General features: G+C 35.3%; 1 protein-coding gene across 4 annotated transcripts in view; it reads right to left on the reverse strand.

Moving 5' to 3' along the window:
* Positions 1 to 17519, reverse strand: part of COL24A1 (collagen type XXIV alpha 1 chain) — a 389925-nt gene that overhangs the window by 306756 nt on the left and 65650 nt on the right. For all 4 annotated transcript variants that reach the window (XM_059925489.1, XM_059925499.1, XM_059925479.1 and 1 more), the window contains exons 9-11: positions 11186 to 11230; positions 6749 to 6802; positions 5659 to 5703 (exon numbers count right to left, since the gene is read on the reverse strand). In XM_059925489.1, the coding sequence (XP_059781472.1) occupies positions 5659 to 5703; positions 6749 to 6802; positions 11186 to 11230 (144 nt within the window). The remainder of the gene's footprint in view (positions 1 to 5658; positions 5704 to 6748; positions 6803 to 11185; positions 11231 to 17519) is intronic.

Raw genomic sequence — 17519 nt, forward strand, 5'->3', positions numbered from 1 at the left:
GTGTTTGAATGCTGTTTCAATGGTCCAAATTTGAAGGAATATGAGTCTGGATCACTCATTCACAAAACATCATTTTAGTGCCCACTGTGTGCCAAGAATTGGAATTATAAAAATGAATATGAAAATCAGTGCCCTCAAGAAGTTCATAGTTTATTAGGAAAAAGAGTCACACAAATAATTGTAATATCATAAGATAATTGTGACATGATTATGTGATATGTGATGTGATAAATACAAGATATAGAAGCTTTGAAGGCAGAATGACCAACTTTGCCTAGAGGGAAGATTTAGGAAAGTTTTACAGAGGAGGCAACATTTAAGCTGAGTCTTGAAGGAAAGGAAAGGCATTTTATGCAGGGCTAACAATGTGTCATCAATCAATCAATTAAAATAAAATGACATGGCATTTTCATAGAATTGCAAATAGTTCTGTGTGATTGGTAGGCAAGAGCGGGGGTTGGGAAGGCAACAGTGGCTACATCATGAAAAGTCTTTTATGTGATGACGGAAAGTTTGGGATTTATACTGAGTCATCAAAAACAATTTAGACAGAGTTTTGATATAATCAACTTTGCAGTTTATAGAATTCATTTGGATTACAGTGGTTCAACTGGTCTTTGTATCTATCTATAGGATTGAGGCAAAGATGATTCTAAGGTTTATATTGGACTGATAAGCAAATGGTAACCACTGATAGAAATATGGAAAACAAATAGGAAAGCTAATAGTTTAGTAGAAAGAGGATGAGTTCTGTTAGTCATTTTGAGATTGTGGTGATGAGGAGGCATTCAAATTTAATTATCTTGGCAAGGAATTGGAGATGTGGGACTCATAGAAAGAGCTCACAGAGTGATATAAGATTTGAAGGGCAGGGGCTTCCCTGGTGGCACAGTGGTTGAGAATCTGCCTGCTAATGCAGGGGACACGGGTTCGAGCCCTGGTCTGGGAAGATCCCACATGCCACGGAGCAACTGGGCCCGTGAGCCACAATTACTGAGCCTGCGCGTCTGGAGCCTGTTCTCCACAACAAGAGAGGCCGCGATGGTGAGAGGCCCGCACACTGCGATGAAGAGTGGCCCCCGCTTGCCGCAACTGGAGAAAGCCCTCGCACAGAAACGAAGACCCAACACAGCCAAAAATAAATAAATAAATAAAAGTTAGCTTAGATTTGAAGGGCAGATGGGTCAGAAGCCTTAAGGGTAGAATAGAGCTCTTAGGGGGAAACAAAGAGAAATTTCCCTGAACCACTGAGAGGCTTAAATGGATGGAGACGGGAGAAGAAAAATGGTTTTATGAACACAGCAGAAACCCAAGGTGTAAAAGAATTTGAAGAAGAGATACAGGAGGCCATTTTGACTAAATTCGAAATAAAGTCTACTTATTTTGACTTAGAGAATAGGTGACTTTTCAGAGTAAATTTTTCCATAATAGTATACATTAAGAAAGAACTCAGGTTTTAAAAAAGTAGATGTCATTTGTACACCTAGAACAGCATTATGCACAATAGCCAAAAGGTGGAAGCAACCCAAATGTTCAACAGATGAAAAGACAAACAAATGTGGCATATACATACAATGGAATATTATTCAGCCTGAAAAAGTAAGGATATCTTGACGCATGCCACAAGGTGGATGAATCTCAAAGACAATCATGCTAAGTGAAATAAGCCAGTCATAAAAGGATAGATATTATATGATTCCATTTAAATGAAGTACATAGAGTAGTCAAACTCATAGACAGAAAGTTGAATGGTTGCCAGCAGCTGGGGGGAAGGGAGAATGGGGAGTTACTGTTCAATAGATATAAAATTTCAGTTTGGGAAGATGAAAAAGTTCTGGAGGTGGATGGTGGTGATGGCCGCACCGCAATGTGAATGTACTTATTGCCTCCCGCTATGGACTGAATGTTTATGCCCCTCAAAATTCATACATTGAAGCCTAATCCCCAATACGATGGTATTTGGAGGTGGGACCTTTGGGAGGGAATTAGATCATGAGAGTAGAGTCCTCATGAATGGGATTACTGCCCTTCTAAAATGAGATATGAAAGAAATATGATTGCTCTCTCTGCCACATAAGGATACAGCAAGAAGGCAGCACTCTACAAGCCATGAGGTGGGCCCTCATGAAACACTGGATCTGCCTTCCCAGACTGAAGAACTGTGACATATAAATGTTTGTTGTTTAAGTCACCCAGTCTATGGTCATTTTTATTATAACAGCCTATGACACCAGTGAACTTACATTTAAAAATAATTAAAATGGCGAATTTTATATTAAATATGTATTACCACAATATTTTTTTTAAAAGTAAGTGTCTCAGGAAACATTTCTAAGTTTCCTGGAATAAGAACCATGGGAAGCATTTAGTTCCTGAGGGTGAAAGCTAGTTGGATGTTGCCATAGTAAGACGAGCACTTTTCTTTGACAAGGAAAAACACCTTTAAAATTCCTATGTTCTACAGAGTGTATGAATGAATAAGCAAAAAATAAAATAAAAGAGAAAAAATAGTTTCCTTCTAATTAACTTCAATGATAAAACATCTATAATTTGTTTGCTTGAAAGCCAAGCATCTGAAGGATGGGGAAGGTTTCTTTTAAAATGAAGCATCCAAAAGTATTTCTGATACCAAAACGTTTACGATTATGATGACAAGCTACATGTACTTTCAGAAATATAACCTACAGGTGGCCTTAAGTTTAGAAACAGTTAACTTTTGTTTTAATATACACAACTGGAGTTTTGCTTATAAATAAAAAGAACAAACACCCTAACTGATGTACACTTCTCAGTAAACTAAATACTCAACTGAAAACTCAGGAGCTAAAAAGTCAGACCTCTACTCAACAAAGTCTGCACAGAGTACCAGCACAACATTTTACAAGTAAAGATTTTAAAGGGAACAATGCTATGCATAATTATGTAGGTGTTTCATAAAGGTTTCTTGAGAATTATTATGCTGATTCTAACAGAAATAAAATGTCAGCAGCATCCACAAAAGAAATCATATGGGGTTGTGGTCATTCTCAAAACACTACCACTAAATTGGAGTTTAGTGTAATGTAATGTAAACTGGAATTTAGTGTAATGAAACAAGGAACATAAAAAATAATAAGGGACTTCCTTGGCGGTCCAGCAGTTAAGACTCCACGCTTCCAATGCAGTGGACGCGGGTTTGATCCCTGGTCGGGGAAGTAAGATCCCACATGCCATACAGCCAAAAAATTAAAAAATTAAACAAAAAACACATATGCTTTTGCTTTTTTGGATTGAAGGTTGTATATCCAGGTAGAGGCAATTTTGTGTCACCAGCAGGGCCACTAAAAGGTTGGGGGAGGCCTACATACTTCTACTTTTTGAGCCACCTAGCACCTTATTACACAAAGAAATACAAAAGGAGGGTTACAAAATGATTTATTTTAAACATTTACATTTTTTAAATAATTATCTTAACACCAAAAAATGCAGTCAAACAATGATGCCAGTCAAAAGGTAATTTATCATGATTTATAAAAATATTAATTCATATTGTATAGCATGTGGTATAGTCCAGTAACAGGACCCAAATTAAATGAAAAACATAATCCTGTCAGTGTGATTTTATGATTTTTGTCTTTTTAACCCTATTTGGAGTTAATGTCTAAAGTCTACATTTGACACTCTTCGTGAATATGAAACCTAGAGAAGTGACTCTTCTGACTCTTCCCTCACCCCCAAAGGAAAATTAAAGGTTAAATCAATTAAATTAGTCAGAAAAGGATTAGATTTGTTTTCTTTTAATGCTTTTATGAAGTTGGCCATCAAAACCTAAAAAAAACTTAAAAAGGGTTACAACCTACACTATAATTTTCAGTACAAATGGGGAAAAAAGCAACAAAAGGATGTATAATATAGTACAAAAATGATATAAAGAAGAATTAGAAAAGTTATAGGAATCACTGAAGCAAGATGAGAAAATGTAGTAAGAGAAAACTGCACAGTGCCAAGTAACAGGTCTAGGAGTTTAGCTCACATGCAGAAGAAACTCCCAAATTCCAATAATAATGATAAAATCTGCATAGAAAGTGCATGCCATGTGCTAGGCACTGTGCCTTAAGAATATTAATTAAGCTCAGGTAGTTCTCATAACCACCTAAAGGTAGGTTTCATTATCACCTTTTAATAAGGTAAGAAAAATGAGGCACAGAAGGGTTGAATGACATCTAAGGTCACAAAGCTAGTAAACAAGGGGTTAAGAAAAAAAAAAAAAGAAGTGGTCCTTGTCTAACTCCAAAGCCCATGTTCTTTGTCCACTAATCTCTTCTTGCTTTCCAAATCCAAGTCAATATGTGCTTTCGGTGCAGTTTCCAATAAAGAATACATGACTTTTCCCCATTATATTTTCACTTAATTCAAGGGTGGAGACAGCATGGGATAGTAAAACAGTACAGAGCTGAAGGTGAGAAAACGCTGGTCTGAGTTCTGCTATGACTTTGTCAAATCATGTCAGTTCCATAGATTACTGTTTTCTCATCTGTAAGATGGAGACAATACACGTGTTCTGCTACTTCATAGGATTGATAGCAAAAGAAATATGAAGTATTTGAAAATGTTTAAGAATTTTTTAAAAATTAAGGCATCATTATAGTACATACTGTCTAAATACTTTTTGTTTTCCTTATTTCAAAAAGGTATTTTAGATAATATAAGGCAGATGCAGATTCCGGAAAATAACTGGCTATTAAAAATAGAGAATTTTGGGCTTCCTTGGTGGTGCAGTGGTTGAGAATCCGCTTGCCAATGCAGGGGACACGGGGTCGAGCCCTGGTCTGGGAAGGTCCCACATGCCGTGGAGCAGCTGGGCCCGTGAGCCACAACTACTGAGCCTGCGCATCTGGAGCCTGTGCTTGGCAGCAAGAGAGGCCGCGATAGTGAGAGGCCCGCGCACCGCGATGAAGAGTGGCCCCCGCTCGCCGCAACTAGAGAAAGCCCTCGCACAGAAACGGAGATCCAACACAGCCAAAAATAAATAAATTAATTAATTAATGAAAAAAAAAAGAAATAGAGAATTTTAAAAACGAAAATTTTAGTTTACTAATTTTTCCTAGAACCAGCTTTGATTTTAATTTGTGGCACACTACATAACACATCACAGTAATTTTTTTTGTTTTATTCCCTTAATGATTAAAAGTGGCTAACAACTTCTTTAACGGTTGGAAGTGCAATGGTATATGCTTGAATATGATAAGCCCATTTCTTTCTCTGCAGATATTTCTTTACTCCATAGCTTTTGTATTATTATCTCAGCCTTGAGTGCGAATTTTTTGCCTCTTCATATTCCTTTCATCATTATTTCTTAGGTCTATATACGTCCACACATAAATAATACTACAAATGCTTAAAGAGCATATTTTCAACATACCAGACGTTTTGCTAGGAGCTAGCAAAATAAATGATGTAGATGTAGGAGCTATCAAAGAATGATGTAAAACCTACCACCATAAGACTGCTCTCTATGGCCTTAACAGTAAAAATATCTATTTAATAAGTGTGTTTCTTTCCAGGCTAAACCTGCATTACATTCAAAGTTTCTATGGAAGTGTGAAAATACATATTTTGTACACTTCATTCTACTCATATGCAAGCATACTTAACAAAATGATGAAAATGCTTACTTACTCGTACACCTTTAGGTCCTGGATTACCTTCTGGTCCAGCTAAACCCTAGTGTGAATAAAAGGCATCATCATCATACTACAGTACTTTTTAAAGAGTTGTAGATAAATAGATTAATAAAAAGGGCATATAAAAGGTATCATTTTCACAAGTATAAACTTCAGAACTCTGTATACTTAATGAAGACTATATACATTCAAGGAATTTTAGAATTTCAGAACCAAAAGAGGCACTGTATATAATCTATACACGAGTATATTTTAGATATCTAAATAAAGTAGATTAACACATTGTCAGTAACAAAAATTATTTTTTAAGTTATTTCTTATTGGCAAACTGTGTTCTTTTAAAACACTTCTAATTAACTTATCTAAAATACGTTACAGATCTATAAAAAGTATAAAAAGTATACAAAAAATATAAAGATATTTTATATAAATGTAGTTTTCTAGTATGCTAAATGAATAATTAATTTCAAGAGTAAGTAATCAATTCATGAAAGCCTAAGAAAGAACATTTGTTCTCTTATTAATCTATATGAAGTAGCTAGAGAAAGTTAGAAATTGGAGGGAAATAAATATGAAATGATTAGAATGAATTTTCACAACAGTATACAAAGACTTGAATCCAGTTCAGATAAAAGTATTCAGATAGTGGTATGTGTAGCGCTGCCAACTGTGTCCCAAGTGTTTATAGTTGTATTATTAAAAAATGTTGCTTATCATATAGAGTCTTAACTTGTACCATCACTTCGTTTTAGTCAGTGGCAGTACTGTAAAATCAGTAGCAGGGCTGTTTTAACATTTTATTAGCCCAGTGGGCATTTTAACTTAGAAGGTTCCATTGTATATTACTCACATCAAACCTGTTTAAAAATCCTACTCCCATTTTAAGCAAAATTTTCTGCAGTAAAATTTTTGAAGGACTTTTACAATTTTGATATTAGAATTTTTGGAATTATTTTGCTATGAGTAATTCATTATTTAATAAAAGTAAACCAATTATCATTTGAACATTAACTCTTGAAATCAGAACATACAATGTATTAACCAAGAGGAACATAAAAAGAGAAGTTTAAATATAGTTACCTCACCTGCCTGCCAGGGTAACCACGTGAACCAATATTACCAGTGAATCCTGGAATTCCCTAAAATGAAAAATAATAAAAGAATACAACAAAGTCAAAAGAAACCCAAGGAAACAAAATTGGTGCATTCATAATACCCAAGTTTGGAAAGAATATTTTTTCCATATAAAAATTCTAAGGGTCCTACACATTGCTTATCTGACTGAAGTCATCTATTTAAAATGAAAATGAGATAAAATTGCTAAATAAAAATAAACACAACTATTAGATTAGGGACCTAAATGAGACATTGATTATTAGTAATGATAAATCTAGGGTGGGAAAATCCAGTGATATATAACTTTTAAAAAACATATTAGAGAAAGATTTGGTACATTTCATAATAACCAGTATCTTTATGGATTGAACTCCTTGTCTCAGGCATCCTGCAACTCTCCTTAACTATCGGAGCATGAGCTCCAGAAGATAAGTAAATGGATATTAAGTGGTAAATATCTGTATCATGACATAGGTCTATCTAAAAATTCACATAGCAACTTTGGATGGGAAATTCATTTTGCACTGACAACTTTGTATGCCTGATTTAAAACAAGGTTTGCCCAAGGAAGGCTGATATATGGAGACTCAAAGGCATAAGAAAGGAAACTTGCTGCAGAACTGCGTGGAAAAGTGAAAAGAAATACCTCCATTCGCTGTTACTTTCTTCCATTGATATATGATTCATTCATTCATTCAGTTTATTCAAAGTTTAGGTCTGTTAAATAATTTGTGAACCAAGGAAATGCCAGAAGAATATGTGTTGAGCTGTCTTTACTTAACCACAAATGGTGACAGCAGTGATAAATTTCATAGATTCTTTATTATGTAAAATTCATTTCCTGTTTGTTGTTTGGAAAAGAGATCATAAAAGACACTAGCTCTTTTGCCCCTCTGATCTGAAGTATACAGAAGAGTGTTACCTCCGGTTTAACGATAGAAATACTTAGAAATTCCTAAAATTTGGAAAATCTAGAGAAAAAAACAGACCAAGAAAAAGGCAAATGGAGCATCACAGTGGAAAGTTTTTGGCCTCCCATTCCATTAGACTTGTAGGCTCCTAATTTGTCCTTCTCTCCACTTTTCTCAGAATCCACCTCTCAGTTTTGTTTTCTCTCATTTCTCCCTGTTGTCTCCCACTTCCTTCCCTTGTTCCAACAATTACCATTTACTTAGCACTTTTTTAAGTGCCAATCCTATGCCACGCACTTTACGTCTACTTTACATCTATGAGATAGATACTATTTTCTCCATTTTACATTTGAAGAAACAAAGATACAGAGAAGTTACGAAACCTGCCCAAGATGGCACAGTGAGTAAGTAGCAGAGCCTAGATGTGAACCCAGACAATCTGACAAAAGTTGTCACGTGTGTGTATGCACAAACACACATATATATACATGTGTACACATACATACATATATACATATACATACAGACATCTATACATATATATGGCAACGAACTTAACAGAATGTGAATAAACAGTTGCCTTCTGAGAAGTACAAAAAATTTTCTTCTACATGTAGAGAGATTATACCCTATAAATTTCAGAAACCATAATTATGTACTAGATATTACCTTATTAATATTATATATAATACATATTTTATTCCTATAACAGCATTTATTGAGCACCTATCATGTACCAGGCACTATTTCAAGAATTTTATATGTATTATCTTATTTAATCTGCTCAAACCCTATAAGGTAGATACCATTATCCCTATTTTACAGATGCGAAAAATAAGACATGAAGTGTTTGTCACCAGTGGGAAGTCACTCAGCTAGTAAGTAGAAAGCCAGAATTTAAATCAGCAAGTCTAACTCCAGAGACCACCATTCAAGGCTGCCTCCCTAGTATAGGTTTGAAGTGCAAGTAACTTAAAGTAGTACTCTAAGGAAAGCCCTCTAATTATGAGACTTGCTTCAGTCTATTTACAACTGCTTCCTTTGTTCCCCATCCAATTCTAAAACACACAGGCCTATATCCAGACATCCACAAAACCTTATACTTGGGTATGCCAATAGAAAAGACTGAAATAAATTTAAAAGGCTGTTTTTACTCTGTACGTTCTGGCTAATGCCAATCACCATCCCTTTCATTAGTTTCCTAGCCAACTTAGGTTAACTGACCTCAATTAAAAAGCAATCTGAAAAAAAAAAAAAAAAAAAGCAATCTGTTATAAGACATAAATGAAATCTGATTTTGAACGGATTTTCATAGAGGATGTTAAGACAACATGTAGAGATATAACACATTCCAGCTGCACAGAGAAATACACAAAAGGACAACACTGGATGACTAAATCCTGCTCTACTGGAATAGCAGTAAACAAAGTCAACAAGTAAGCTTTCAGCAGTCTTATGTGGCACAAACATATTCTAAGCCAACCACACCCTAAAATCACTTGGACAACCAGAGCTCAAAAGAAACTCAAAACAAACACTATACCTCAATTCACTCTGCATTTAAAAAATGGCTCACTTAAATCTGTAGATCGAATGGAGGAATTCGGACACAAAGTTATATCTCTACCCCTGGAAAAATCAGGAATAATAAACCTGCCTCAATCCCACTTCTCACTCTAAGAATTAAAGCACGTGCTCTGAGTCAGTCAGACTTCACTGAGTCCCAGCACTGCCAGCATGGGTCCTCCCTATCTCAGTTTTTTTCATTAGTAAAATACAATAATAATATCTAGGTCACAGGATTATTGTGTAGAGAGAAGAGAACAATGTGTAAAAATATATTTAAAAGCAGGTGTAACTGCAATAATTCTTAGTGTTGTAGAGTATTAAATGAGTGAACATATGGAAATATTAAATAAATAATTATACTACTTGAAGTTCCAGTTAACAGTAGTACAGTTTGGCAACTAATAAAGACTCCGTAAATGACAGCTCTTATTACTAGAGCTTGCCCAGATGGTATAATTACTTTCCTAAGTGTTTGCTGGCCAGTTTAGAGATATTTACAAATTTTCCAGAAGGGAATGTCTCCTAGCTAATTAGTTACGCTCCTCTTAATGTCCACAGTGTTTCCACAGTTAAAATGCAAAATGATTTTAGTTGTCCCTCACAGTTATCACCAATTTTGTCTTTTTTCTTCTGGAAATAAATAAAATAGAAAGAACTGATTCCAATAATACATTTTCCAACCTTTAAAACTGATTTCAGACTCTTCTCAAAAGCATACCACCCGCAGAACAATGACATGTATACTAACAAAATTAGGTTATAGAACAGTTGCGAGTAAACTGGTCAGTACTGACAAATGGTCAATTTTTCACTTACTTGTGATGTGTCAGGTTTTCTTCATTGAAATCTACACAGAATTTCTGCCAAAGCAGTATTCTAGGGATTTATTTTTCCTCCCCAGGAACTAATCCCTCCTGCCCTTCTGATTTTTTTTTCCCATAAATGCTCAAATGCTTTTCAGCACTCATTTGATCTTCAGGAAACTGAGATTTTACTTGCTACAGATACATATATCGCTTGCCATGTCTAGTAATTAGCAATCTTGAAAAATTGTGCCTCAGGGACTGAGTAGAGTGTATTGTCCCTCTTACAATGAATAAAAGAGAAAACTGGCTTTATTTCTTCATTTATCTTTCCCTCAGGGATAATCCATCACTTTTCTTTCTGGAGCTCCCTTTAGGGCTTCCTGAGGCTCTTTGCTAAATCTCCAATAACGATTTGTCACCTTAGTTAGTACCTAATCTCCTACCCTTTTCACTGATTTATTCATACTGGCCTAGTATATATTGTATTGAAAACAAGAGATATGACTTTATTTCTTCCTATGACATAATGATACATTATTTTATGGTGGGAGAGAGAAGGAATAACATGATCAAAAACTAAATAGTTCCCAAACTATTTTGACTTTTACATATGTGTGTATGTGTAGAATAGACAACAAACAGCAGATGTCCCATTCTAGTTTGGATTGTTATTAAAATTTATTTGCATTCCTTCATGCAAGGGTAGGGAACTAACAGCTGTGGATAGACTTCGGAGAACAGGAAAGCCCCTGAAGCGTACAGAAAAATCAGTGCATATGTGTGTGTGCATATGCGTGTGTGCACATGCATGCATGGATAATCCGGGGACAGGATACACAGCATTTATGAGATTCTCACAGTGGTTTATGAACAACGGAAGTTTAAGACTGCTGTTCTGGAGCATGTTAGGCAGATCGTGAAAGTCAGTCTAAGATATGAAAAAAAACCCACAAGATTTAATAGATAATAAATTAGAAGTTTTTCCTATACTAAACAGAGTAAAAAGCATTAAGAAAAATTGAAAGAGTTTCATGGGGGAAAATAATCTCTCAGTGGAGTTCCCTACCATGTGTCTTTTTCACTGGAGAAGATGCAAGTCTTATAAAGGAAGAATACTTACTTGTTCACCTCGGAGTCCTGGGAGCCCTGGATGTCCTTTGAGACCCTGCAAGGGTAAAGGTGAAGACATACTATGAAAAGTAAACCCATTTGAGCCAAATAACTAACCACAGTTGTCTTTCACCCCAACTTTTGGTTTTCCCATTAATACAAATGTAATTCTTACTAATCTATTTCTTATTAAATGTAATCTTTTAAATTTAATAAAAATTTAATTTTTATTAAATAATAAATCCATATTAGTAATTCTTAATTAATTTGGAGTGTTATTTGAATGATTTGTTATCAACTAAAATGGTTACATAGTATTGAATTTTAAAAAACAGCATCTTTTATAAAAGGCTGGTATCTAGCAATGGATCTGCTAAGTTTTTCTGAAGCTTTTTAAAAGTTGGTTTTAGTTCATTAATGCTGAAACAGAATGCCCTCAGGCATAATCTGTTTGTAATTATTGAAAAACTGGCAGTTTCAGGCAGTTTCCAGGCAGTTTCTCTAATCTAAAACATTGTCATAACATTCTATGAATGAGTGAATAAAAAGAGGCTGCTCACAGGTCCATCAAAAGGGTTTTATAAAGCTGTCTAAGAAATCAGTAACAAATGTTATATATCAATCGTACCTCAATAAAAAAAAGAAATTAGTAACAAAAAATTTTCCAAATAAGAACCAAAATCAAATCTTAATGTCTATCATTAACACCCAAAGATATAAAAGAGATAATAACTTTTATCCTCTAGAAAGATATTCTATGAGTGAAAGAAAGGAAGCTAAAAGAAAGGACAGGAAGAAAGAAATAAAGGACACTTCAGAGCATATTTGTACAGCTCTAATCAACAATCAGGAAATCAACCTGCTGTTTACTAGATTTTGGTGTATATAAAAGAACAAGAAAAAGTTCCTTTTTAAAAGAACCTTTTAGGATTTTAAGCAAACCTCAAAAACCTGAAATAAATTATAGTTAGTTTACAAATATCAGAAACTTCAAATTAATGTACTGCAAACTGAAGATAAGTTTTCGGAGTTTTAAGATATAGAGTAACAGAGTAAAAAGAGTCATTCAGGATTAATCACAGAGGGTTTATGAACTTGGATTAATGAATTAGAGAAGGAAATGATACTCTTGGGACAATGGGGAAATTAGAAGAGGTACCTATTTGAAAAATAAGGAAATGATTTAAGCAGGTTTTGAGGTGATAAACTTAAAACAAAAGTAAATGTTTAAGTAGAGAGGTCTCTTGGGAACCAGAGAGAAGACCAGAAATGTAAGAAGGCAAGTTGGAGACAAAAATGTTTGTGTTATCTGTATATGTAAGCATATTTGTAACAAGGGAGTAACAGAAGGAAAAAGCAAGAGGGCAGAGGAAATGCCCTGTCCTCTGGGAGCTCTGTTCTTTCATGATCAGGCTATTAGAGATCAGAGAAGTGGCCATGAGAAAGAAGGGGGAAAAAAGAGGGGGGAAAAGGAACGAAGGCACAAAGAAATTTCACTGAGCCACTAAGTACCAGACATTGCACCAGCCACTTCCAAATACCTCACCTAATTCTATGGCAATCCTATGAAGTAGGTATCTTCTTCATTTTTACAGATGAGAAAACTGAGCACTGAGAAATTAAATGATATGACCAAAGTCATGTAGGTAGTAAGGTGGAATCATGTCAATTTGACAGTTAGATTTATCAAGAATTGAGCAACCTGCCCTTCTATTTACTTCATATGCCTATATTTGTCTCAGACTCAAATGCAGGCTGTCCTCATTCTCACCAAATGTTCAAACATTAATTTTAGACAACCAAGACAAATCAACAAAAGGGATTATATATCATAAATCATGGTATTATTAAAGTTACACATTTACCACCAGCATCTTATATACCCACAATTTCACTGAGTTTGTACATTTTTTAAGATAGCTAAAGACCAGCCTAATTACAAAATAGAAGACATACATTGTTCTCAGTTGTCCAAATGTTACACAAGATTCTACAAGTAAAATATCCACAGAGCTTTTAATAATGGGAAATAAGAAATGTCCTCAGCACTAAGATAGTGGTGGTGGCTCCCCTGGATGAGGCAGCAGCTCTAGAAGGATGGCGTTCCTAAGAGAGTGTCAGGAAGATGAGAAATGAGGAGCCAGGGCGAGAGGTACACAGGTAGAGAAACTCTCTGCCATGGGCCTAGTTCCTTTTCTTTTTTATTAAAAACTGTGCTTATATATTTACTTACTTGTTTTTATTTCTGTGTACTGCTGAGTCTAGCTACCTACATGCTTCCCTTTCTTTGGCCACTTATCTGTTTCTCTGACCAGAGTTTCTTCCCTCCCCAGCCCTGGTGAAACAGAATGCAGTGGTGCTACAACTTCTTTAGCTTACTTTCCCTGAAGCAGTTTATAACAGTGAACTAGACATGCTATGTTGATCATAATATCCTCTGAATGTACAACTCCCTCTGAAGAGATTCTTCCTCATCCACAGACTCTAATATAAAGGCAGCACCAAAAAGTCATGAGCTCCCTCCTACTCCACCTCAGCCCCAGGAGATGGCATTCAATCTAAGGGAAGCCAATATGAAGTCTGGCCAGTAGCCAGAGGCCGCTTGGAATGGAGAGTTTTGCCTAAACAGGGTGAAGCTGGGCCAATCAAATTCTTTTTTAAATTAAGTTCAACAGGAAGGAAGGAAGGGAGGGAGGGAGGGAGGGAGGGAGTACTGATTCAGGTACTTAGCTGAAGCTAGAAAGACTGACCAAGAAAGGATAAGAGGAAGAGAAGAAAGCCAAAGTATGAGTAAAAAATTTACAGTAAGCAGGAACTATGCTGGGAAAGAAAGTTTTTTGTCAGAGGAAAAGCCAGATAACACAAAAGGGCAGATTCAGAGAGAGGAGATGAGTAGCAGTGCTAATAGAAAAGTACAGTAAAAGATCCACAAACTAATGTTGCTACATACTCAGAGCTGCTTTGAATCAGTGCCCGCCCCCGCGAGGCTAACTCATATTACAGTACCATTTTTAGATTCCATGGGTCCCTGATTTCCCTTAATGCTGTAGAGAGGACTGAAATAATTCTCTCTTCCCTGGGATAGCCTAAGTCTCCATTCTTTGCAATCAAAAGAGCTGAAGTGAAACAAAATGTTTTTGGTTTGGTTTGGTTTACTACTAATAATAATGAAAAGACCAAGCACACTGAGCTCTAGATCCAGTTTTGCCACTAAATAGCTATATCATGAGTTTCAAAGTCTTCATCTGTAAAATGACAGCAATGAATTAAACTACTGCTAAATCTCCTTTTAATTGCCAGCATTCTGTAACTAGTTGAATCTGTTAAGAAAGTCACTACTTTTTTTTTCACCTTTCATTGAATGAAAAACAAAGGCATTTATAAGAGTCAATTCAGGCTTTGAGGCATTGGAAGAATTCAAGTAACACTGATGTATCACTGATGTACGTATCAGAGAAAAAACAGATTCAGGCTCCCATGGGCATATGACCTGAAACAAAGATGGGGACTCTGGGATGAGCAGAATGGAAAGAGAATGGGTCAGGTAGGAGGCTATTATGAGAGTCTAGGAGAAAGATGATTATAAATTAGATTTGAGGGCAGAGTTAGAGATTATATGCCCCTTAAAGAGTTTAAACTTAAGCTCCTGAACTATTTTATTCAATGTGGTATCCCCAGTGTCTAGAACATAGTAAGTGCTTGTTAATTAATTGATGGAAAGATTTGGATGAATAAATGAATTGATGTAAAGACTTAGAGGAATTTGAGGGTTACTTGGGGGAAAATAGATTCTAAGTATTCAATATGATATCTCAATTCTCTTAATATTGAAATGAAAGGTAATAAGTGGGAGAAAAAATATCTTCTGTTATTTTTCAATGTAATAATATTTTACTGTAATATACTGGCATTAGCACCACTATTGTATAAAAGCCTCCATGTATTCCCTAATTTGTGACTACAGGTCTCATTTGTTTTCTACTTAAATACTAGTCTGTAATATTTTAAAAAACAAAGGGAATAAGTTCCTGGGAAGAATGCCTACATTCAAGCTTTGGCATAGCTCCAATCTAAGGACGTGACACTTTATTTTTAATTTTTTAAAAATTTTTTGGCCGCGCCGCGCAGCATGTGGAATCTTAGTTCCCCCACCAGGGATCAAACCCACGCCCCCTGAATTCGAAGCACGGAGTCTTAACCACTGGACCGCCAGGGAAGTCTCCCCGACACGTTACTTTTAAAAGTTTGTTTATATTGTAGTCTTTTGAAAATACTATTTGAGTCATTGTTCTTCCTATACTCACATAGGAATAATAACAAAAAAGGCCGAGTAACTAACAATGTATGATTTTTCTCTGATAAATACACTGAAACTGATGTAAACACACATTTCTTAAGGAATGCCAATAGAAAAATTTACAGGTTCTGTTTTAGAACAGATTAAAAACTCATTATAATGAGTTACAGGGTTGTTTCAATTTTTGTTGTGATGTAAATTTGCCTTGCCAAGAATTCCAGTAATAAAAGGGTTTTAGAATCTAATTTTAATATAGAGATTTTAATTTTAATACTTATTTTAGCAACAATTTAAACCCTAACAAATATGTTATCAACAGGTGACCACACAGGACCAAAAAAAGAAGATACAATTGAATCAAAATCAGAAATATTAAGGGATGGAAAAGAAAGAAACTTCAAATATATACCTGAACTACCCCCAAGTAATTAAAATTTGGATACATAAATAAAATGTTTATCCATAAGGAAAACAGTGGTACCATTTACATACAGGGCCATCCCTGCTTTGCACGGTACTAGAGGACCATGAAACTGACCATATAAGCTGAAACCATGCCAAGCAATCTTAATAATGGGAAAAACTGCAATTGTTCTGTGACCTTTAAAAATTTTTGTCAAAATGTTTAAAAGTCTCACTGTCAGTTACCTTTGTATAGGGAAATAAAAAATATGTTAAATATTAACTTAGTACAGTGTAATTTAAAACATTAGAAACAGTGAGAAATTAAAGTTCCATTTCTTAGAAAAAATTTATGAAGAGTAGTTTGAATAGTGCTTTTCTTGTATAAATAACCATACAGAGCAAGCATATATTCTATGTTTTGGCAAACTGTCATACTCCTTTCTAAGTGTGGGTCAGCTCCCAACATTTCATCCTTTGCACTTTCAATGTCATGAAATAGCTCCAAGAGTTCTTCTAACGTGAAGTTTTTTTGCTGTTGTAACCTCCTCTGGGACATGTCTATCCTATTCATCACAACCCTTTCCTCTTATGTCAAAAAATTTGCCTTAAAAAAATAAAAATAAAAACAAGTTCGCCTTTACCAAGTTCCTCTGTCTGCATAAGTAGAGCCTCTCAAATGGCAGCAGTGTCCCAGGATCAGCTATTTCTTCTATAACTCCATTTATATTTGATTCTAATTTCAATTTCTGTGTTACCACTATTTCTTTATTTCATTGTACTTTCCATCTTTGTTGACCAGTTACTTTTTTTGATTATCCATTTGTGTAAAATGCCACATGAGTTTATCAGAGAGAAGGAAGCAAGACAGCTACACACTCTGCTGTCTGTGCATGAACTAACAGATGTGTCGTGTACAATCACCAACAGATTCTGAATGAAATGATGTGACCGATCACTGATCTTAATTTACTATTTACTATTTCTGTAGTGACTTGTAAGCTGAAGAGACAGTAGCAAAGCTTATACTTTACACAGCTAATCACAGTGGGATTAATTTGAACCATGTTGCTGGGAGACTGGTGTTATTTAATTAAACCGTGTTAAGTGATATTTGTGTATATTGGAACCATGCAAAGTGAGGAATGCTTGTATATATGTATTGAGAAAGATTCTCGATGATATAATCTCTATGTTGTCAACTTCATATATAAATGGTTTTCTTCTTTTAACAGTTCTTTCCCCCACTAAATGCGAAGGACTTATATTCACTGAGATAAAGATTTTTCCTACATATGAGAAAGTATCCCCTATGGCATAAGACAACTTCTCTATTACCACTCTGCTTTTCTATCTTGGGCCTCCTTACATAAACTTTAGGTTTCCGAAAGGTAGGAGCATTTGTCTCTAGAATCCACAAAAATGCCAAAGAAATTCTGGCGACTAAATGATTTGCCTCTGGCACTCTCCTTCTTAAAATCCTTCAGTAGCTCTCTACCATATGATAAATGCTTTACCATGGCATACAAGTCCTTTATAATTTGACCCCTGAATGTCCCTCAAACTTTATCTCCTGACACCTCCTGCCTAATACTCCATAACCCCAAAACAAGGAACTGCTCTTGCCTCCAAGCCTTGGTTTATG

Source organism: Balaenoptera ricei, chromosome 1 (assembly GCF_028023285.1).
Source record: "Balaenoptera ricei isolate mBalRic1 chromosome 1, mBalRic1.hap2, whole genome shotgun sequence".
In the NCBI taxonomy this organism is placed as follows: Eukaryota; Metazoa; Chordata; class Mammalia; order Artiodactyla; family Balaenopteridae; genus Balaenoptera; species Balaenoptera ricei.